At 41.1% G+C, this 22736-nt stretch overlaps 3 protein-coding genes across 3 annotated transcripts in view; 2 read left to right on the forward strand and 1 right to left on the reverse strand.

The window, feature by feature from the left end:
• Positions 1-2291: 2291 nt before the first annotated feature.
• On the forward strand, positions 2292-8568 carry tbc1d20 (TBC1 domain family, member 20). Its single transcript, XM_084348136.1, has 8 exons — positions 2292-2719; positions 3006-3191; positions 3490-3570; positions 4223-4409; positions 4574-4675; positions 5243-5384; positions 6002-6180; positions 6370-8568. Exons 1-8 carry the CDS (start codon positions 2680-2682, stop codon positions 6626-6628), a joined length of 1176 nt encoding a protein of 391 aa, XP_084204262.1. The 5' UTR covers positions 2292-2679; the 3' UTR covers positions 6629-8568.
• An 888-nt stretch (positions 8569-9456) lies between these two features.
• rbck1 (RanBP-type and C3HC4-type zinc finger containing 1) lies at positions 9457-21647 on the reverse strand. Its single transcript, XM_084348133.1, has 14 exons — positions 21488-21647; positions 17216-17309; positions 17075-17122; positions 16701-16845; positions 15813-15909; positions 14682-14880; positions 14443-14603; positions 14182-14355; positions 12752-12912; positions 12498-12594; positions 12132-12311; positions 11932-12030; positions 11091-11234; positions 9457-11001 (listed from the first exon to the last, which is right to left on the reverse strand). The coding sequence occupies exons 1-14, from the start codon at positions 21554-21556 to the stop codon at positions 10921-10923; spliced, it is 1749 nt and encodes a 582-aa protein (XP_084204259.1). The 5' UTR covers positions 21557-21647; the 3' UTR covers positions 9457-10920.
• Positions 19500-22736, forward strand: part of necab3 (N-terminal EF-hand calcium binding protein 3) — a 40668-nt gene continuing 37431 nt past the window's right edge. The window contains exon 1 of the mRNA XM_084348135.1: positions 19500-19905. Within this exon, the coding sequence (XP_084204261.1) occupies positions 19519-19905 (387 nt within the window). The 5' untranslated portion in view covers positions 19500-19518. The remainder of the gene's footprint in view (positions 19906-22736) is intronic.

The raw sequence follows: 22736 nt of genomic DNA on the forward strand, positions 1-22736 counted from the left end.
GAGGCACAACATGACTGATTATATGGTCTATGAGTCAGAGACACATGACATGACTAACATGCACAACACTAATTAAAGTATGCCCGATACTGCTCAGTATCTATTCAAATCAATGCAATCTGGTTTTATCTAGGAATCAGTATATCAGAAGGAGAAAATGTCAGATATTGTACTTAATGCCTCAGTAGGGACAAAATTAAAATAATAAAAAAAAATTAGTCCATTACAAAATAAATCCCTCCATTTAATTATTCGACAAGTAAAAATATTGCTTATTTCCAGCCAAACAAATTAGGATTACTATTAAAGTAACGTCTCATTAACAAATGTAGGAAAATTAAAAAATATATAATATTTCCCTCTGCAATGTAGTACAGTAGGATCAAATGCTAATACTTAACAAAGGTAATGTTAATGAGTAAAGTAGTATTCAGTGAGTAAATGTAACTAAGTACATTTACTCAAGTACTGTAAGTTAAGTTGATCACAATTCTGACTTACTTGTACTCGACTTGAGTATTCCCACCTTCTGCTAATATATAGCCTTTGTTCACTTTCAAATAGTCATGTTTACTCCAGTACATTTATGTGACAACTTTAGTTACTCGTTACAATAAAGATCACATGCTGCATCAGAGCAGAAGCAGGCCTGCCACTCTTTCAATTCCGATATTCAGTCGAATATAGGCCGATATATTTACTTTTTCTTGTAGTTTTGATACTTAAAGGGGCGCTTTGAAGCTTTGGAAAAGAAAATAAACCTATTTACAATATGAAAGGGGCTATCTGTACGAATTTTAGTAGAAAACGTAAAAAAAAAATCACCAAAATTATCAACAGAATTTGAATAAATAACAATTTTGATGTTATAGGCCCTACTATGTATTCTGTTGCAGAGATACCTACTGAAGCCCAGCCTGGTCCAAAGCTCCCGTGCTCTCTTGTAAACACTAGCGTGGCTTGACCTGGTCTGCTCGGCGCTCCTGGCTTAATTGGTTGCACCTTTGCCGAGCCAGGATGAAAAGGCGCGGCTATGTCGAGCCAGGTGGAGATAGTTGGGATGAGTCACATACTTAAATAGACCTCGCGATTGCTCACAGAATCAACAATGGGAACGTGGATTTAAGTGCAAACAATTATCCACAATGTGTGTCATTTAATCTATTGTATCTGTCTATCCTTCATAAACAACAAACTTGTCTGGCCATGAAAGGACCTGGCAGCAAGTTAAAATTAAATACAAGAACATTTTGCAGGCTGGTAAGTGACTTTAAAGTAGATAACAGTGAACAAATGAGGTGAATAGATTAGGTCTCTGCTGACATGTTGAATGTCTGTATGATTGTAGCAGTTAAAAAAAAACAAAAGCCCATAGAACTGGCACAGGGGGCGGCCCACCAAGCCAGGATGTGACCCCAGCGGAGGAGCTGGCACTGCATTTAAATAAAGGGAGGCCAGTGATGGAGGGGATCCAGGGAGGGACAGTAACAGAAACTTCATACAAGGTACATATTGCAGTACTACTGCACATGGAACACAATCAAATAAATATATTTTACTGTCACTGTATTATGCTGTGTTTACACTTTTGGAGCCACCAGAAGATGATCCGGTTAGTACACTGTATTGAAATCACAGGCTTGGCATGTCCTGTGAAATCTTAATTCAAGTTCAGTTAGCAGTAGTTTGCTGTTACTCTGGTAAATATTGCACCTTAAATGAGTTAATAATACAAAATCAGATTTTTTTTTTCCATAACTGAATAAACACTCTGTTCTCAGAGGAAAATATGGTCCCCAGAACACTGCTTGAAGCTAGAAAGGTGGCAGGGTCCGCCAATTAAGTAAAACAGCACGAAATTGTGTTGTCCTTTAAAGTAGCACAATGTAGTTTTGGGGAAGAAATCTCCATTGACTGATTGTTTTATGCCTAAACAAACTAAATAAACAAACGTTGTGTTCATGACTGAATAAACTGAATTGACAAACTGACCTCGAGAGGAGAATGTAGTTTTCATACTCTTTTACTTTGTTTGTATTTGGCGGACCCTGCCACCTTTCTAGCTTCAAACAGTGTTCTGGGGACCTTATTTTCCTTATTTATTCAGTTATGGATATAGATTAGAAATGGATATTTCTGAGTTTGTAATATTACATCATTAAAGTTTCAATTTCTCCAAGTTTCAATTTCTCCAAATCGACACGGTGCCCTTTAAGTTCACTGTTTCTTCAGTTTATTCAGTCAGAGTGACGTCGCGTCATCTTGACCCTACGTCATCACTGTGTCTGAGCTGGCAGCCTAACTAAAGCTGATGTATCCCATTGGGCGCCTCCGTCATTGTAAACATGTAGCCGTGTCACCGGCATAACCGTGTTGTTATCCGGCGGGGTCGTCCTCACTGTTCACCGGTTTGTCAGTACTCCGAATAACGATGGCTGTGTTGTCCACATTATCAGCTTCGGAACCAGGCCGGTGTAGCGTTAGCCTGATAACTAACTAGCTAACGCGGGACAGCTAACTATCGGGCCGTGTTTGTGTGAGGCTGGCCTTGCTAATTAGACAGCTAGCTTCCAGTTGGCAGCCGCGGGAATCGGGCTAAATCGGGGTTAGCCAAACAAAGGAGGAGGATGGCAAGTAATGTAATCTAACAAGGACACAGCAAGAAGTGGAGGAAAAAAAATGAAGAACCCGAGACGTACCTCGTCACCTGTGATTAACGGTAAGTGGGGCACGTCGCTAAGTTAACGTTAGCCGTCTTCAGTCAGGGCAGTCGTATGTTTGGGGGCATTTCACCAGCGAAAAAAGTCTTAAAATTGGCCTCTAATGTCTGAAACGCGACCGAGTGTGTCTGCAGGCTAACTGTGCTCTCCATAACCTTCGCAAGTGTCAGCCATCATCATCATCAGTAGCTAGCTGCGCGTAGAGTGGACGCTAGCTAACTGGTGTGGGGTAAAAAGTAAACACTGGCTAACAAGCTAGTTAAAGATGGTGTTTTTATGCCTCAGGCTGGGAAACCAGAAGGAAAAAGAAGATTGCGGACATCACACAGGCCCTGAGTGTGAGTCCAGTGGATGTGGCCGCTTTGAGGAGGATGGCTATCAGTGAAGGAGGACTGCTGACTGATGAGATACGCTGTCAAGTCTGGCCCCGGCTTCTGAACGTCCCCCTCGACGTCTTGGATCAAGAGCCAGGTATCATGTTAGCTACATGAGTGCAGCGTAGGCCACACATCTATATCACTATACATTCACACTATCATACCATAACATGACAAGTGATACACACAGGGTTTAAGCAGGTGGAAGTTCTCCCGCATACACTATTTACACAAGGCATGTTTATTTGTGTAGCACTATTCAGACACAAGGCAACTCAAAGTGCTTTACAGGGGCATAAGATTACATTAAAATTGCATTTAAAAACAAGTAGGAAGACATCAAGAAACAAAACAAGTGTGTGGTAATGCTGATTGTCACATGTGTTGTTCAGAAAAGGTAGACCGGGAGAATAACAAGGACTACAACCAGGTGTTGCTGGATGTCCAGCGCTCGCTGCGAAGGTTCCCACCTGGTGAGTAGAGCCAGATTAGACCTGCTCAGACAGAGTACTGTCATTCAGCCTGTGTGTGTATTCCTACCTAGAAATACTGATTAGGGGTAGACCGATTATTGGCTCTGGCTGATTATTGGGGCAGCATTTTCCTATCATAGGTATCTGTGATTAATGTAATTCACTGTAGAAAATCTGGGTATATTCCTCTGGATCAATGCAATGTCGAAGCTTTAACACTATTTGCTGTTGGTGTTACTTTTACTGGTAGTCAGCTTGTCAAACAAAATTCCAGAAGAGCTCTTAAAGGGTGCAGCCATGTGGCCGAGACTAGACGACTGGAATCTCTGCCGCTTCATCTCTAGTAACAGAGCTCCCATTGTCAAGTCCAGATCTATTTTATGCTATAATTGAAGGAGCTGCACCCATCTCAGTGAAGTTTGACCTGTGCCAAACTGTGACGTCTGTCGGTCAGCTGCTAGAAGTCAAATTCTTCTGCCTTTCAAAATAAAAGTGTTGGATTAATCATTGTTACTTCTAGGGGGGAAAATAATTGCTGGACTGTTTTTCCATTCAGTTTCCTTTCAGTGTAGTATATTACTAGTACAGCAGAATTAGGTTTTATCCTAAAAATGATGTTAACAACTGTTTTATTTTGGGTGCATGTGTATAGGCATGCCAGATGAACAGAGAGAGGGTCTCCAGGAAGAGCTAATTGACATCATCCTCCGAGTCCTGAAACGTAACCCCCAGCTGCACTACTACCAAGGATACCATGACATTGTTGTCACCTTCTTATTGGTCGTGAAAGAGCACCTTGCGACCGCTCTCGTGGAAAAGCTCTCCACGCATCATCTCAGGTAACTGCCGTTTCTGAATCTGCTTTTTACTTACCGACATATTTTCTAGAGCTACACAGACTTCTTAAATGGACAGATTTCCTCCCTTTCATTGTCACCTATGATAGTAAATGAAGACTCTCTGGGTTTGACTTAAATATGCTCTGTTTTCTCCTCTTTTGCAGGGACTTCATGGATCCTACCATGGACAACACAAAACACATTCTTAACTATCTGATGCCCATCATTGAAAGGGTCAACCCTGAGGTCCATGACTTCATGCAACAGTAAGACTCTCTGCTGTCTTAGTGAATACAGATCACATTAAATTCATTTTCTGCATCTCATTAGATGTTACTTATAAGACATGAACTCACTTTATATGCAGTATGAGCATAATTTGCAAGGTAAGGCAGCACTTTAAGAACATTAAGAGGCTTCATACCCATCACAGCTTTCCTTTTGTTTAACTGGTGCATTTCATTTGTTTCTGTATGAATCCTGTAAGGACGGTAGCAGCAGGGTTAAAGTATCTGTTGCTATTGTTGCTAGAATTGCTTCCATTACGAGCGTTTCAGAGCAACTACGATTATTGTTCAAACTCTGCATGCTCGAGTCATAAGTGGGGGAGAAGGCTGACTTAGCACTTACAGCATACTGATCCTATTATGACAACTCGAGTCACGTCTCTAAAGACTTAACAACAGAGGTCATGAAGTCCCCTGCTTGCAGGACTAACATGACTGTTGCTGTCCGTTCCAGTGCTGTACGTTATCCATGATGTGAAGCATGAGCACATTGCAGTTCTGTGTGCTGCTGCGAGCTGATCTGTCACGTATTGATTTGATTCTTAGAGCTGAGGTGGGCACGGTCTTCGCTCTCAGTTGGCTGATCACCTGGTTCGGTCACGTCCTGTCAGACTTCCGCCACGTTGTCCGGTTGTACGACTTCTTCCTGGCCTGCCATCCACTGATGCCCATTTACTTTGCTGCTGTGGTGAGTGTAATGACAAAGTTTATCCTCACCTTATATAATTTATTGTCGTACGTATCATTACTTTATATGAACTTGTGCAAGTGTCGATCTGACCTGAATTGAGCTGGTGTCCTTGATATGTTTCCATTGGGTGTGGGGGCGATAGATGAACTTTCCGCTCTCAGGACACTTATCAGCTCAAAGCAGGTGTTGGTGATTATGCTCAATGCCATCTCATATTCCTCCCTAGCTCTCCCTTTTCTCAGTAAAGTGTGACTGTATCTGTACTTCTTGGTCAGACTCACAAAGCACACTCTGACGTACAGACGTCTGTCCTTTCAGCTGAAATTAATTGACTGTTATACTTATATACTGTTATAAATAATGCAAAAGACACATTATGTTGATCCACCTTTTATTTGTAATATTAATAAGGATAGTAATATTACTATCCTTAGGTAATTGCTTGGTCTACCCCCATACAGTCAGCTCACTATAGCTGTATAAAACCTTAACAACACATAATGCTAATCCGATCCTCACATTCATGTCACGCAAAGTCTTAGCATCTCTCATGGGTAATAGTCTGTTTTAACAACACGTGTGCGCTGTATGTTTTATTGGTACCTGTGTTGCAGATCGTACTGTACAGAGAAGAGGAGGTGCTGGAGTGTGAATGCGATATGGCCATGGTTCATCACCTGCTGTCTCAGATTCCCCAGGATCTGCCGTATGAGATGCTCATCAGCCGAGCGGGAGACCTCTTTGTCCAGTTCCCTCCTTCAGAACTTGCTAGAGAGACTGCCGCACATGACAAGTACTAAACTTAACCTTTCATATACATTCGCACTGTGACTGTTGTTGAGATGTCCCTTTTTAAATTCAATTAGACACAGCAACAAACAGTATTATACACAGTTATATTCATATTCCACTTTCTTCTACTTCTCAATAGCTACAGTTACTCACTTTCATTTTCTGTCTGTTTCTCTCTTTTCCTCCGAAGCATGGCAGCCTCTACCTTTAAGGACTTTGACCTTGCGTCGACTCAGCAGCGACCGGACTCTGTTCTCCGTCGCCGGCGCAGACAGAAACAGGCTGCACTGGAGAGCGCAGCGGCGAACTCGGCGGTGGCCCAGCCTTCAGCAGCACGGCGGTTTGTTCGACTGGCTGTCATGGGTCTGACGGTGGCGTTGGGGGCAGCAGCTCTCGCTGTGGTCAACACCGCCCTGGAGTGGGCCCCCAAACTGGACTTGTTTCCTTGAACTGCTCCTACACCCCTCCCCTACGCCCCAACCTATCTGTCCTTGACTGAATCTAGCTGGCGGGTCTGTTATCATGAACCCTTTAATTAATTCATTAATCAAACCACAAACCCTGCAGTCGATAACACTGTCTGGAGCGAACCGGTTAACGCTCCTCTTTTCGTCCTCTAGGATGTGTCCGGACATCCTACGTAGGGTCTTTTTTTTAATGACTCCTGAAAAACGCGCACCAGTTTCACAGCAACAACCGCTGGTGCTCTGAAAGGAAGAATCCATCCGTTATGAAGGAGAGACTGTATTTCTAAGAACTTTTACTGATGGTGTCGTCGATTAAAGTTTATTTATATTTGGTATTAGAGTAATCTGATATTGAGTTACGCTCACAGAGATTTATGCTGAAAGCTTGGTGAACTCACTACACTTGAAACTGCTGCCAATTAAGAGAGCTGGAGTGAATGTATGAGCCTGAGTGTGTTTTGTGTGTGTGTGTATGGTTGCAACCCATTTGTTATCTATTTGATACTTAGACTGAGACCAAATAGAGGATTGTTAGAATCCTCTCTGTTTTGTTTTTTTAAGTTATAGTTATGCAAGGAAATGTATGAAGATATGGTCATGACACGCAGGAGTTGTTTGAATAAGCCTCTTTCTGGGACTGAGTATCTGTAAAACATGATGACAGAACCCCTTTGGCTACAAATTTTAATTCTGGCTCCTAGTTCGGGTCAGCCAAACGTATCTGTAAAAAGTTTTAAACAAAATGTCATCAAAGTAAATGTAGCCTGCTTGAGAATTATCTCAAAACTTAAATCTGAGGATTAGGCCCCAGCATATCAAACTATTTTTTACTGGAGCTTTCCGATTACCTACTGACTTTATTGTTTGCTTGCACACAACCCTTAACACGTGTCTGTGCTTCATGGCCCCCAAATGACTTGTTTTCTGCATCACTTTTTCCAGAGATGATGAATAAATCTCTCATTTTAGTTCAGCAACACACTCACTCAATGCCTGCTAACAGAAAATATCAAAGCCTGTGGTCCTTGTGTTGGCACAGTGGGGGGGGGAGGGGGGCGGACAGACGGACGCAGGCTGCACTGACTGCATTAGTTTTGTAAAAAATCACTTTAAAATACTGATAGGTGCTTTTACTTTATCGGACTGCAAGGGTCAGAAAAAGTGTCTCAGCCTTCAAAAAAATGCTGTCCAATGTTTTTGTTTCAATCATGACTACTTACTTTATTTGAACACATGCCATTTCGTATGTTGGATCGCTCCGAGTGTAACTTCGGATGCAGTCCAGCTCATTCCATTGTTCCGAGTCCTTTTCATTCAATCATGTATTTAAAGTAACAGGGGATTGCTTAGGTTTCAGTGGTATGGCACTCACCGGGATAGTCTTATCGTAAAAAAAATATATATATAGCGAATAGTTTGTCAGAGCACTTCATTCTGAGGTAGTTAATTTGGGTTATCAGTAATACTTTAAATATATTTTGCTTAACAGAAATCTTCAGAGTTATAGACTGAGTTCTAGGTCACCTACTGTACATCAAACGGCACAACAAGTCAACTTAATCCCCTCAATTCAGTTATTAAAACAAACGCGTTGGGAGAAATTTTTTCCGTTCTAATACAAACTGAACACTCGGGCTTTCCATTCCCATCTCAGTTGACTGGTTTATTGCCTTTATGGTGAACCACCTATTTAGCTGGTGAGTGAAGGTGACCTGGAACGTGTCCAAGGATGCTCTTAGGTGCCTGAGAGTCTAGTTGTTCAGCAGTATTGTAACGCACCATGTATCTGCACTCAGTGGTTTTTCATTTATTTTCATTGCACTAAATGATTTATCTGCCTTTTACGTTTATTTTGTTATAATGAATCTGTCATACTAATGTAAAGTTGTACAAGAGAATGCTAATAAACTAGAGTGAAAATGTTTAATGTGTTCATGTAGTGTGAAAAATTAACCCGTTTTAAGTTGGGAACTAATTCACATGCATGCGATGACTTGGATGTAATATACATATGACAGCAATTCATCACACAAGGAGTTCATCTGATTTAAGTTGTGCAAGAAGAAATGACTCAATTTTACATTTCCTCAAAGATAGTTTATCAGGTTTGGTACATAGGTCATTTCATGGCATCTCAGAGTCAGCTTGTACAGTGATAAACTGATTCTGATACACATTAACCAGCTTTGTCGTGCTTATCTCTGCGTCAGTTTTCCTGCAAGATCCAGCTGCACTTTGTCAACCCTTTGTGATTTGAAGTTCAAGGATAAGTTCACCTTAAAATAAAAGTTAAGTCGTTATCAAGTCAACCCCCAAGCTGATGGAAAGTCAGGAGAAGTTTTGTAGTCCACGAAACATTTCTGGAGCTTCAAAGCAACGAGTCCCCATCATTCTCCTAAACAACTGAAGTAGATGGGGACTTGTTTTAAAACACTAGAAGCGTCAGCGCACCCACAGCTGAAGTGGGTGCATGAGCTTGACCGCAAGTTTTGGGATCTCTGGGCTTTTTGGAGACTTGGATTACGCCAGATGAGCTGTATGGAGTCATTTGTCAGTTGTTGTTTTTTTACGTTTTACAACAACTCCCCATCTACTTTAGTTGTAACGGAGACAAACACTGTTTTGCTGTGTAGCTCCGGACTATGCAACTTCACTTTCTATCGGCATGAGGGTGAGTAGATGGTGGCTGAATTTTCATTTTTGGGTGAACTTATCCTTTAAGGTTGTTACAGTATTGCTAGCATGCTTCTGGTTGCAGTTTTTTGGAAAACATACAAGTGAAACCCAACAAACTTCACAGACACAAGATATAAACATGATATTTTATATATAACAAAAAGCTACAATTAGTGGCTGCAGCCCTTGACGGATGAACCTTTCAGTAATACAGATAAAAAATTCTGAATACCTGACAAAAATACAGCATCATTATTTGTCCACTGTGCTATGTTTAAACCTGATATTTCAAAGTTAAGAAGTGCATCAGAGCAGCTGGGAACACATTCATTTAATGTAAACAAAATCCTTCACCGCATTCTGATAAACTGACTGAAATACAATCTATCGCTAATATAATTTTGCGAACATAAATTCATTTTTACTCGCTTATGAAGCAAAAACCGGCAATAATACACTAGTTACAACATCAAAAAAATTTCTGCTCAGTTTACTTAGGAAGACTGTACTCATTTGTCTGTAGTTTTTTTCTGTTTTATATATTTATTAAATTATGACTTATAAAAAAAATCAAAACATTTTTGTTAGCTGTAGTTAATTAGCTGGAGCCATATGTGACACACAAACAAAAAGGGAATTGCATATTTATGGAGTTGTTCTGGGTTTAGTGACATTTGTGTTTGTTCCGTCAAACTTGTGAGTTGAAGTGAGTAAGCAGACCAACCAGGAACCGGGATTGGACGAATCGGACGTTGTGTCAGGCGTACCTGAATCTGTGCAGACTCCTTCTGTTTTTACCTTTCACAATAAGAGTCCCGCATACCAGTTTAAACTGCGCTTAAAATACTTATCGGGACTTAACTTTAAACTTAAATTCACTTCCACTGTTTCACTAACAGGTCATTGTTAGATGTTAGATAAAGCGGGATAGTCTTTCAGTTGGAAGCTATTCTATCCAGTTACAGAGCACTTTATTTTACAAATGATTATGACGGAAGCAGATGCAACCGGTCAAACTGGTCAAAGCACTGTAAGTATTATTATGGCAGAAGATCCCAGTAAAGCTTATTTTCTCACACTGACAGTATAATCAGCTATGGAGATGAAGATATAGCTGGCAATTCGTAAAGCAAACATTTATATCTATGGTTAAGACAACTTTGATGAGGTGTGATGCACATTGGAGAGAATGGCTTAGAGTTAAAGGTCCAGTGTGCAGTATTTAGTGGCAAAGATATATAATTCTTAATTTTTATAGGAGTAAAATCACCTGAAACTAAAAAGTATTGTGGGTTTTTTTTTTTTTTACCTTAGAATAAATTAATATCAACATAATCGATATCTAACATTTTACCCCGCCCATATCAGACAAACCAAACACCAGCTCGAGAGGGCAAATTTTTTTTGTTTTTAGAAGAGGCTTCTGTTGGTTGCAACCTGCAACCACACCACTAGATGTCACTAAAACCCACACACTGAACCTCTAAGTAAAAGAGGTCAAAACAACACAAGAATGTAGCCAGCATCAGCGGAGGTCGGCGCTTCTTCAGACACTGCAAGCGCTTGCAGCTGCGTGTGTGTTCATTAGTGTGCTTGCCTCAGTGGCAGTTCTGGCAGTTGGGATGACAAGGCTGATTGTTGACCCGGCATCCACAGCCACCAGATGTGTCGCCCCTGCCCTGTAAAATACAAAAAAAAGAAAAGAAAAAGTCAAATACACAAGCTTCCTTTGCTTGATATGTAGCTATGTATAAGTAAATGTTTTTACATTCGGGCCCCAGCGAGCTTGTTTGGTGACCCAGCAGATTTCTGTCTTGCACATCAGACAGCAGATCCAATCGCAGCCGTCTTTTTTCTGGACGATGATGTCACACCGCGGACACTTCATGGCCTCCCCGTTCTGTAGCAGGCTCTGTATTGAATTATACAGAATCATGTAAAAATGTAAAATACCCAGATGGAGAAACGCACACGAAAATACAGTTAGTCCATCAACAGTGAATAACACAAAATGACGCAGCTGAACTCGATGGTGACTTTAAATCGCACACAAAAACAGCAAAATGACACAGTTACACAATACCGGTCATTCACTTGACTCAAAAATAACCTGAATATGTTCAACTTAGATCATGGGACACCCCACTGACCGCTTTCTTTTAAGTAAAGTTAAAACATCGAGCTTAAAGTGTTGCCGGAGCCGTAAAAGTATTAAAAATGACATTAAAATACAGATATAGAGCTAACTAAGCCAGGGTCAGTGGTCACAAATGTACTAGCAAACCCCAAATGGATGAAAGAGCCCTTAAAATGTAGATAAGGAAGTAAAAACAATCCAGGCTATAATACCAATACCTATATTTACCTGACATTTTTTTACATTTTCACTCGACTCTTATCGTGAAATGAATCTCTCATCTAGATTCTAGACCCTGCACAGTTTCCTGTTGGGGTTTGTGGTGTGCTGGGTATTGCATTGGTGCAAGACTGATTTGCTGCTTTCTCAAACCACACTAATCTGCAAAAACTGCTTCCTGTCGAGAGTGCAACAGACTGCAGGGGACCACTCGCCTGCCAAGTTATCACACCGAACTGCGAGGTCGACCTACCTCGAGCATCTGTTTCGTCTGCTGAGCCGCCAGGTCGTTCTCTGCTCGGACGCGCAGGTCATCCTGGTAGTCCTTACAATTCATGCCATTATGGATGGCCTGTAAACACACACACACGACTTTTATGTTTGATGCTTCTACAGTTCCCCACACGGTATGAAAATCTTGGTCAGTTGATATAGTGACTGTCAGAAAACTACCCTGCAGAGAATGCAGTTGGTTTCGTTGCAGAGTTGACATAGGAACTCGTTGACTTCATCCTCGTAGATGCACCACCCTCGACAGTTGGGAGTCTGACAGTGGAAGCTGTGCTCGGAGCGGCTTTCCGCGATGCTCAGACGCAACTCCAGAAACCGCTGGTGCTCCTCCTCTGTGAGCAGCTGAATCCAGGATCATACAGTGGTAACAGACAGAAAGAGTGTAAGAGTGAACATAGTATAAGGTTACTGAGACAAAAAATGAATAAACATGTTACTTCCTGCCACAATTTGTTGTCTGTTGTCTCCTCCCATCAACTTTTACACTGTGACCTGTGTAAGCTTCTTGTTCTCCGGTCTGACACTCACCGCTTTGATCTCTCGGTCCAGTAGCTTGCTCTCACAGTTGTCGGGACAGGACACCTCAGCATCCTGACTGTTCACCACTGTCCCCTTCAGACACTCCCTGAACAAGGACACACACACAGAAAAACCCAAATGTGTATATGCATCAAACACTAACCTCTGCACACTTTGCAGATCATGGTATGTTGCATGTAGACTTTTAGAAAGCAGTGAGAATAGTAAAACACTGAGCTACGGGATCGTGTGCTGCATCGGACCTGCAGAAGGTGTGTAGACACTCTCTGAGCACGACGCCCTCTCCTGGCTGCAGGGGGGAGAAGCAGATGGGACAGTCTGTCTCTGTGGTGTTGGGGATCAGGTTCTGGTCCTCTGTTGCCAAGAAGTGCAGGTAGTTCCTCTCTCGTTCCTCCCGCTTAGCCTTCATCACCCAGAAAGATTTGGGGTCAATCACCAAACAGAGTTTCATTTCACAGTCATGACTCATCACAAACAGCAAAAGCATGTTTCCTGAAAATGGAAAGTGAAACAACTGAAAACTGCTGAAAGCCAAATTCTACTGGCGTCAGCTTTAGTAGTTTCCATGAACATCCCCAAAGTTGAATGGACTCTCTGTGGAGTGTTGTGTTTGCTTCCCTACATATTCATCTATTTGGTTTCATAGTGTATACATTTCATTTACTGGTTCTGCATTTATCAAACATACAGTATAATTAAGTTCAACTACTGAACATCCTTTTTTTGTACAAGGGAGCCACAATATATAATAAGTGCACTCAGATTACCACAGATCAGGTTTCAGTTCTGTAATTTCCAAAATGAGTACATGCATCACGGTTTGGCAGCTTTCTGACAAAGACCTATACACACACTTCCATCTGTGAGATAGAACATTTAAGTCCAGATAAAATGGAATAAACAGAAATTTGATTTGAACATTGAAAAGAGGGATAGCAGTATCAATCAGGGATACAGAGAAAGAGACGAAGCCCATCGTATGCTCCATGTAGCAGCTGGAGCAGCAACAATTAATGGTTTAGCGGTTACTTATTAAATGAATTGCCATCCATCCTGGTAAACAATTACTGATTATCTTTGTGGACAAAACACGACATTTTAGGATGTCATCCTGGCCTTTGGGAAACACTCATTGAACTTTTTGCACATTTTCTGCCATTTAATACAAAAAACTAATCTAATAATAGAGAAAGATTAATTGACGAAGAAAATAATCATTTTCATTATTTTTTTTCAAGGCTTTTTTCCATTTCAATTCAACATTGGAGTGGAAACAGACTAATTGCGCGCCTCCACAGTGTTTCTAAATGGTACCATTGTTGTGAAAAGCTTTTAAGATGATTATTTTTTCATAAATGAAAAATTTTCTGGACAGCTCTCTACACTCAGCGGCCACTTTCTGGGTACAAACTAATGCAATCCAATACAAGTGTCCATTTTTATGATGTCCATTATGTGTTTTTTAAAACTCTCACTAAAAGTGTTAATGTGACAACACCACCTTTAATTGTGACCTCAATAATTAACATTTAATTAATTAACAAGATACCAGCTCCAATGTGTTACAGCTCTTTTGCTGATTGGTCGCTACACAACAACTACATGTTTTAGGTTAAATTTAACTACAAGTTTGGAATCAGGCTGAGAAGATTTTGGGAATTCAAGCCGTTACCTGTTCATACTGCATCACGGCCAGCTCCTCCTGCTGAATCCGAAGAATCTCCTGCTGGTCTGGCTCGTAGATGTTAGGCACCTCATAATCCTCTGGCCGATCCCCTCCGCACATCTCACAGCCAGGTCGCGTTGGTTTGTTCACATATGTGCACATGGCACAGGTCCAGCCAAACTACACACACACACGCACAGATACACCATGTAGACACTTACAGTCACACTGCAGACATAAAGTTTGATGCACAGTTTGTATTCTGACCTCAGGTCTAGGAGCCACAGGTGGTCGAGCAGCCGCCGGCGGTTTAGGAGGAAGAGGAGGAGGAATGAGGTGAGCCTCTGGAGGAAGAGCTGTCTTCTCACCACCGCCTTCGCCCAGCCCTCTGGGCAAAAGCTGCAACGTCTGCATGGACTCCATGATGCCTATAAAAAGATTGTCATTGCATAACACTAATGGAACTGGTATGATTACCTGTTATGGTGTGTTTGTGTGTTACTGACCTTCTATGCGCTGCTGCTCCTGCTCCTGCCTGTGCTGCTGCTTTGTGAGATGAGCAGCATGAGCGGACAGAATGAACAGGAAGGCCTGGTCGCCGTCCTTACGGATGCCGTGGCTGTACAACGTGTCCCGGTCTTGAGCCAACCGCTTCCCGATCACCCAGCGCTGCAGCGCGGGGACGAACCCAAAGTCGTGGCTGATCTGTGAACAGAACATGAGGGATTAACGGATCATTCAATGACATTTGTCGATTTCACAGTAGTTTCATAGAGCAGAGCGCATAGTGCATGCGCTCTGTATGAAACTACTGTGAAATCTACAAATGTCATTATATTCGTGTTGGTGTTCATGTTCATGTAAATAAAGGTTGTTGACAAATCTATACGTGACAGAACTGTAGCGTGAATAACATTTCATGCTATAAAGAACGACATTAATAACATCAGACGAACACAACAACAGAGGCCTGTTGACGTTCTAACACACACTGGAGCAGTTTGATAACAACACAAAGGTCAGACTGAATGAACCATGTCTTAGCTCGGTGTTTCAGGTTTTACAGGTTGGTGAGACATCATGGATCACTTTGGCAAAACCCCAAGAATCTGAGATATCCTTCATAAATTGTGGCAGGAGTCTGGATCACATATGGAGATTTTTTTTTACATGCATACACATTAAATCAAATCTCTGAATATGCCTGTATGCCATATATTGAAATATGCACAATATTTGGCAAGAATATGACCAAATATGTGGCAATTTTATATTTTAACTGATAGGAATTACATGAGGAGCATATCAGGTGTGAATTGTTGGTAATGATGTGCACTAAGTCACTATTTGTGGTCCAGATTCATCATGTTTATCCGAATATGACCTAATGACATGAACATACCTGAACTCAACACACCCAGCTTCATATCAGAAAGTATCGACATATCAGTTGTTTTACACTATAAGTTTATTATGTCACTATATGTTGTATATTTATTATGATAAGCCCGTTCCTACTGCGCTTCTGTCGAATCTACCTGATGAAAAGTCACCTGGATGCATATCTATACGTTTCAGTGACTAGCGTGATAGAATAAGATTGTTAGATCACACGTGTGTTTGCTGGAGCTTCATACCTTTTCTTTAAGTTGTGCGATCGTCATGTCAGCAGAAACCACAACAGTCACGGGGATGTAGTTATCTGACTGAGCGTCCTCCACTCCAACCTGCAACCTACAGGACAAAAAACACCAGAAGCAACCTTGTCATCATTTTTTTTAATATACAAATATTTACAAAAACATATATGATAATATTGTGTGAATAACCCAGCAGAGATGTTAGTCTTTGTGGAGCGTTTGTTTATCAGCTCCTCTGGCTGCCTTTTCACTATTTAATGACTGTAATTGTTCTTTTTGTGTGTTTTTGTAAAGCTATGGTGACAGACCTTCTGTCCATCTCCCTACACTCATAGGACACACAGTAAACAGAGTTATGTATTAAAATGTCTTAAAATGTCGTATAGATATCACAATAAGATCGTTATCATGAGTTTGTTTGGCCATTAAAATGGCGGATTGAAAATCTCCCATCTCAGCAGCTGTCATATGCATCTGACCTGTTTGTCTCTAGGTGTTAACCACATGCAGACACACAGGGGATGCGCACGCACACACTTTTGTTGCGTAGTTGTTTCTACATGTGGGAAATCTAATTCACATGTGAAAAAAAGCCGCTCATATGTTAACGTACGTAATTCAAACGTGAAAATGTAAATTTCTTATGTGGAAATGTTCATTCATTCATGAAGAAAGAGCCAATAACTTAATACAAGTGACATTTCCATGAGTGCAGCCACACTTCACTCATCCACTTTGCTGTATTATCCAAACTCAAACACTCTCTGGTCCCATCAAAGGAGGGGAAACCCTCTCACGTTTAACTTTCTCTGTTTTGGAAACATCTGGCCCAAAATAAGGAAGTCCCTCAGCAGCACGTGACCACACACGCAGTTGTGTCCTCACCTTATGGGGTCCTCGGGGTAAGCCTTACTGTTGACGCTGACAGACACTGGGACAGAGAGCTGAGCCAGCTTCTCACACAGTTTGACCGCTTCCTGTCCATCCCCACTGCTGAGGGCTTCACCCAGAGAGAGGGCCAGCTCCTCGGCTGCAGGGGGGAGAGGAGGGAGAGGAGGGAGGGAGGGAGATCCATATGACTTATCAAAACAATGACTCACCTTCAGTGTTAATCTGAAACAGGAGTACAATGTCAGACAGCGTCACAGCCTGTATAAAACTGTATTTCCACACAGGGCTGTTAAGTGGATGTTGCTGCTGTCTCGTGTTTTCAGGTTGTGTGAGGTGAGAAAATCGAAACTGAAGCCGGAGGCACTCACCCTCCTTCAGATTGACAGTCGATTTCACTCCAGAGGTCATGATCGCACCTGAAAACACAGGTAAACACACAGTGTATCACACACACGTCACAGATACGAGGAAATACAGCTGTTTGCGAGGCGACAAAGTTTACATCCAACCTTTCTCGGGTCGCGTTGTTGTTGTAATCCCGTCCGCTTTCAGCCCGACACTTCCTCTGCAGGCGACGGAAGAAGGAGAGTTTATGAATCCAACCTAAAAGGAGAAAAACCGATCAGGGAGGACTTTCAGTACTTGTTTGTCTGCTGCCGTCCAGCTGTGACCTCTCGGTCTCTGGCAGGTAAAGAACGGAAAGTGAAACTGAGTCATGTTCAAGGAAGAGAGCGTGAACACGAGCTCCGCCCCGCGTGGCGCCGCGGAGGGTTTGTCAAGTTCACTTTAAACTTAATGTGAAAAAGAATAATTAACATAAAATCAAATCTAATGCAACGTTTAATACTCATGCAACTGATATATATGATACATATATATATATATATATATATATATATATATATATATATATATATATATATATATAAATGTTTTACTCAGACCACATTTAGCACAAATAATGTTCCATGTCAGAAACTTCCATACAAATATTATATATTATATCATTTTCAACTTTCACTGGGTGAAACATTGTTAAACCAACATCAGTGCTGATAATAAATACCAAATACAAAATGTTTACATGATGCCACTGTTTTTTAAAATCAATAAAAAAAAAACACCAAAAAAAGGTTATTTTACATATATTTAATACATAGTATTTTTATGGCAGTTTTTTGACAAGGAACATTTTTTTGTACTAAATGTGGTCTTGATCAGTTGCATGAGGGTTAAGTTTAATCATGAGTCAAAGCCCCCTATAGGACACAAGAGAAATAGCATGCGGCCAAAATACAGGTAAATTGCCCAATATAGTGAAAGCCTCATAACATGGGATGCATGATTTTATGCTGTAATGACATTGTGATTGAAAAAGAAAATACTTTTAATGGTAAATAATATGTACAACGGTTTTAGCTGTCTGTCTGTAATATACACAGTGTGTTATAGACATATTCTATAAAATTAGACAAAATAAGATAATCCTTTATTAGTCACACAACAGGGAAAATTACAATATTACAGCAGCCAAGGGAGGATAGCAAAAATTGAGCGCATAAGTTAAAACAGAAGTAATAAACAAGTAAAAAGAAAAAACTCAAAATATAAGTAAAAATCAGTAGAAACAATATAAACAATATAAATAAGAAACAAAAACTCCAAAAATATTTACACTAGTGAGCTTCAATTTAATAGCGACAGAGTCAATCAGCATTACTAGAATAACCAGTGTGATTAACTAGAATCACAATAGATGTATGTTTCTCTAACAAATATCCAGCAGATGGCGCTGTCTGACAGAAGTTGATCTGGTTGAATTTTTCAGCTCAAAGTTGACACAAACATTAATTTATCGTCATTATTAAAGGGGCACAGTGAAGTTCTGAGGAAGAAATTCAAAGTCAGAATTTTAATATATACAATATTAATGAAAACTAACTAAGAAATATTTACTTTTTCCATAACTGAATAAACAAACTTCTCAGAGGAAAATATGGTCTGCAGAACACTGTGAGAAGCTAGAAAGGTGGCAGGGTCCGCCACATATAAATAAAGTGAAACAGTATGAAATAGTGTTGTCCTTTAAGGTCAGTTTGTTTATTCAGTTCATTCAGTCATGAAAACAAAGAGAGTTTGTTTATTTAGTTTGTTTACACATAAAAAAAACTCTGTCAATAACGATCTTTCTCTTCTCTTTAAAATTTCTTACCCAAAACTACATAATGCACCTTTAAGATTCAGATTTTGCAACATTAACTTTGCATTCAGTTGAAATTGAATGTTGACTTTATATTTGACATCTGAACTATAAGATGGACAAGAAAAGAATCACATTCATATTCAGTTCTAGTTCTGATATATGTCTGTTTTACTTTAAAGGGGCACTATGCAGTTTTGGAGAACAAATTCAGAACTCAGAATTTTAATATTTACAATATTAAAATATTGAAGAAATATTTATTTTAAATAACTGAATAAACAAGCTGTTCTCAGAGGAAAATAAGGTCTGCAGAGCACTGTGTGAAGCTAGAAACGTGGCGGGGTCCGCCACATATAAACAAAGTTTTAAGGTCTATTTGTTTATTCAGTCATGAAAACAAAGAGAGTTTATTTATCTAGTATGTTTAGGCATAAACAAATCAGTCAATGAAGACTTCTTCCCCAAAAACTACATAATGCACCTTTAAAAAAAAAAAAAAAAAAAAAAGGCTAACTTGTGATTCCTGCATTGACGGAAGTAAATGCTACACTAAAGGTTAAGGGCGTCTCGGGAGCGTTTGGCCCTGATGAAGTGAACAGTTTGATCCAGATGCACGGCGCAGATAAACGAGCCAATCACAGCGGCTGCAGCGGGAGGAGGGGGCTGGCAGCGCCGCTCGGCAGCGCAGCCACAAAGTTGCAGAGAGCGTCTCCCAGTCCCTCCGCCTGCTCGCCTCCACTTGGTATCTGTCACACCTGCGGAGCTGCCTCCTCCTCTCCTCCCCGCGACCGTTTCTACTTTACTTCAAACCTCTCCCTGAAGCGATCCGAAGGACCGAGGTGTGTCTCGACTCGTCTCTCTCTATCAAAGATGCTGGCTTGTACGGAGATGATCACTATGTGCCTGCAGTCGGCCAAACAGAAGCATCTTCGGGCTCAGCTGCAGCAGCAGAAGCCGCTGCACACCGCCGGACAAGGGCTTACTATCTTTCATGATGTGAGTGCATCGAATACCTTACTCATACGTCATTTTATTATTTAATTATTGTGTTTTTAAAAAGTCAAAATGCAAAAAAAAAGCTGCATAAAAACATAAATTCAAAAGGTATCAAGATGTATGTTTGATACCTAACCTAAAGCTCAGTTATCAGTTTCAATTCTGACTCTTGTTCTTGTTTCTGTCGAGAAATGTCCAAGAAAGTGAAAATAGAAATGTTTTATCAGATGTCACACACCCAGTAATGATACAGTATTTGTGTGTGTGTGTGTGTGTGTGTGTGTGTGTGTGTGTCAGAGAAAAGTAGGAAGAGCTGCAGCTGCTCCCTCTGCATGATAAATTAAGCTCTCACAGTCGGACAGGTTTAGGGGCTGCTGGGGTTTCTCTTCTTTTTGGTGCCCACACACACACACACACACACACACACACACATGCACACGCACACACACTTGTGCTCTTTCAAAAGCCTTACACAACAACTCATACCACACACACACCAAATAAACCTTTCTACATTTTATCAAAAATAATCAAGCAAATTGATAAAACTCGATTGAACTCGATTAAGGTTGTTGTTGTGTGTTTTTTTTGTGCCAGCGACACAAACACACAAACAGACGCACCCACCGACAGCACCTGCTGCCTTATTAACCTGCAGCACTGCACAAGAAAACGATCCATCAACACGGTCATTATCCAGCCGTCACATACCGTCTCCTCCTGGGTTAGTGGGCCAGTGTTGGGGTCCGCAGCTGAGCTCTGTCTAACTGACAGCTCTCTGTCTGCTCTGTCACTAATGCACTGCACAGGCAGCCTTGTCGAAAAAACAGGGCACATTACTCACATTTTTTGCAGAGTTGACACTGTGCATGCTGTCCCTGAACGTGTTTGCGCAGCACCTCCACATTTAGTCTTCAGCCTTGAGTTTTTGAGCGCAGCAGCAGGCACGCTCTGCTTTGATGATCCCCTGCTCAAAAACATAATTACGTCTGATTTGCCTACAAGCGCCTGTTTCGGAGATAATACTCAACACTCTACATCCACGCAAAGGACATGCTGTCTTGGTTTTGATTGCCGTGCTTGTCTGCTCATTGTCTCTTTTTTCGCCACGTTCTTTTTATTTGTAAAGGAGAAACAATGTGCAGTTATTGGAAATTTTTATTCCTGCCTGTAGGTTTCTCTAATTACTCCGCAGGGACTCCATTTTTCTTTTATTCAAAGCAGGATGAGCTGTTTGTGCTGCCCTGGTTTTTCAACCAGTCCCCACCGTGTAGAGGAGCTGAATAAAGTCAAATGCTCAGCTAATGAGCCTCAAAGCATCCGTAAATGTTTTGTTTTTTCTGCGCCTGCTTAAAGTTGTAATGCTGATCAATGGTGATTGATTTTCAGGGATAATGCCGGTGGATGAACTTTATTATTGCAGTGGTACACATTGATTTTCAATAGTCTGCAGGAGATGCAGTAGAATTACGAAGTAGATGTGGATGATAATTAATCTAAAAACTGCGTTCACTTTATTTTAAACGCACGCTGCTCAGTTGTTCATGCAACATACAGATACCAATTATAAAGCGATCAATACATCACATAAATCGAGTCCTTTCCACATGGTAATGAGCTGGTCGGCAATGTTAGAGACGCAGAGATTCATTTGATTGACGTTCCCAAAGTGAGAGTCGAAGCAGTGCCTCAAAACATGTCCAGTTCAAAGGCCAGGGACACTTAATGATCCTGGTGATGGTCGTGGGCGGAGGTTTTATCCTCCACATTGTTGCTTTTTAATGTCTTGTTTTTTTTGTATCCTGTGGCTCTGCTTTTGGATCGCCAGTCCCTCTGATTTTTTTCTCTCTCGCACGTGTTATCTCTGCCCCCCCCTCCTCTCCTGATGTTCATCTATTCTCCCTCTGCTCTGCTCTCGCTTTGCTGCTTTTGAAAATAATATCAGGCATCTAAGGAAACAGTAATAAAATGTGCTTACAGCTGAAGAAATATACATCTGTGTGAATCGGAACCTCCAAGATAAAAACATATACAGTAAACATACACGATAAATCATCAGCGCTGGCTTCCTCTTTCTCGAATGCAAAATCCAACGCCCTGCATAAAACAGTGTGTCATCACAGCCTGAGAAAACCCACTGACTTAACACCTGCCACCATGACATCAGAGCAGCAGCACTCTGGGAAGCAGGTCTGACCTTTTCTGGGCTCGCTGTAAATGATGCATTATCATCTCCTAACACCGGAGAGCCTAAAGACACAGCCGAACAACAAATGACTTGAACAGTACTGTAACTGTAACAGTGCTGCCTCAGATGGGTTACAGTGCCAAAGGGGAAATGAAAAAGTGTGCTGACTGCGAAGGGAAAAGATGTGCTGTACAGTGCAGTACAAGCCGACAGCAAGTAGAAAATGAAATGCAGATTCATGTAATGAATTAGGAAGGGTAGGGGACAGCAATTGGCAGATTTCCAGTTACCTTTCGAGTCTAGACATATGGATCAAAAATAGAGCAGCGGGTGTGTTGTGATGTGGTTTGAAATGACGCGGCGCTTGTTATTAGTAAGGATAGAAGCTGTAGAGAGTCAGATACTGACAGACAGAGGGCATGAGTGCAGACCTTGAGCTTGTTGACCTATATAGAAAATGAACGTGAAGGGCAGATTCTGTTGTTACCAAAAACCTGTCGGTCAAAACCGAAGAGCCTGTCAGTCCCGACCGCAGCCTGACAGTGGAAAACAGCAAACTAAGAGAGCGGATCGATAGAATAGGACACATCACAGATTTTCCATTTTCACTGCATTGCTTCATTGCAAAATCCATGATGGAGAT

Source organism: Pagrus pagrus (genome assembly GCF_965226575.1).
Source record: "Pagrus pagrus genome assembly, chromosome: 3".
Lineage (NCBI taxonomy): Eukaryota > Metazoa > Chordata > Actinopteri > Spariformes > Sparidae > Pagrus > Pagrus pagrus.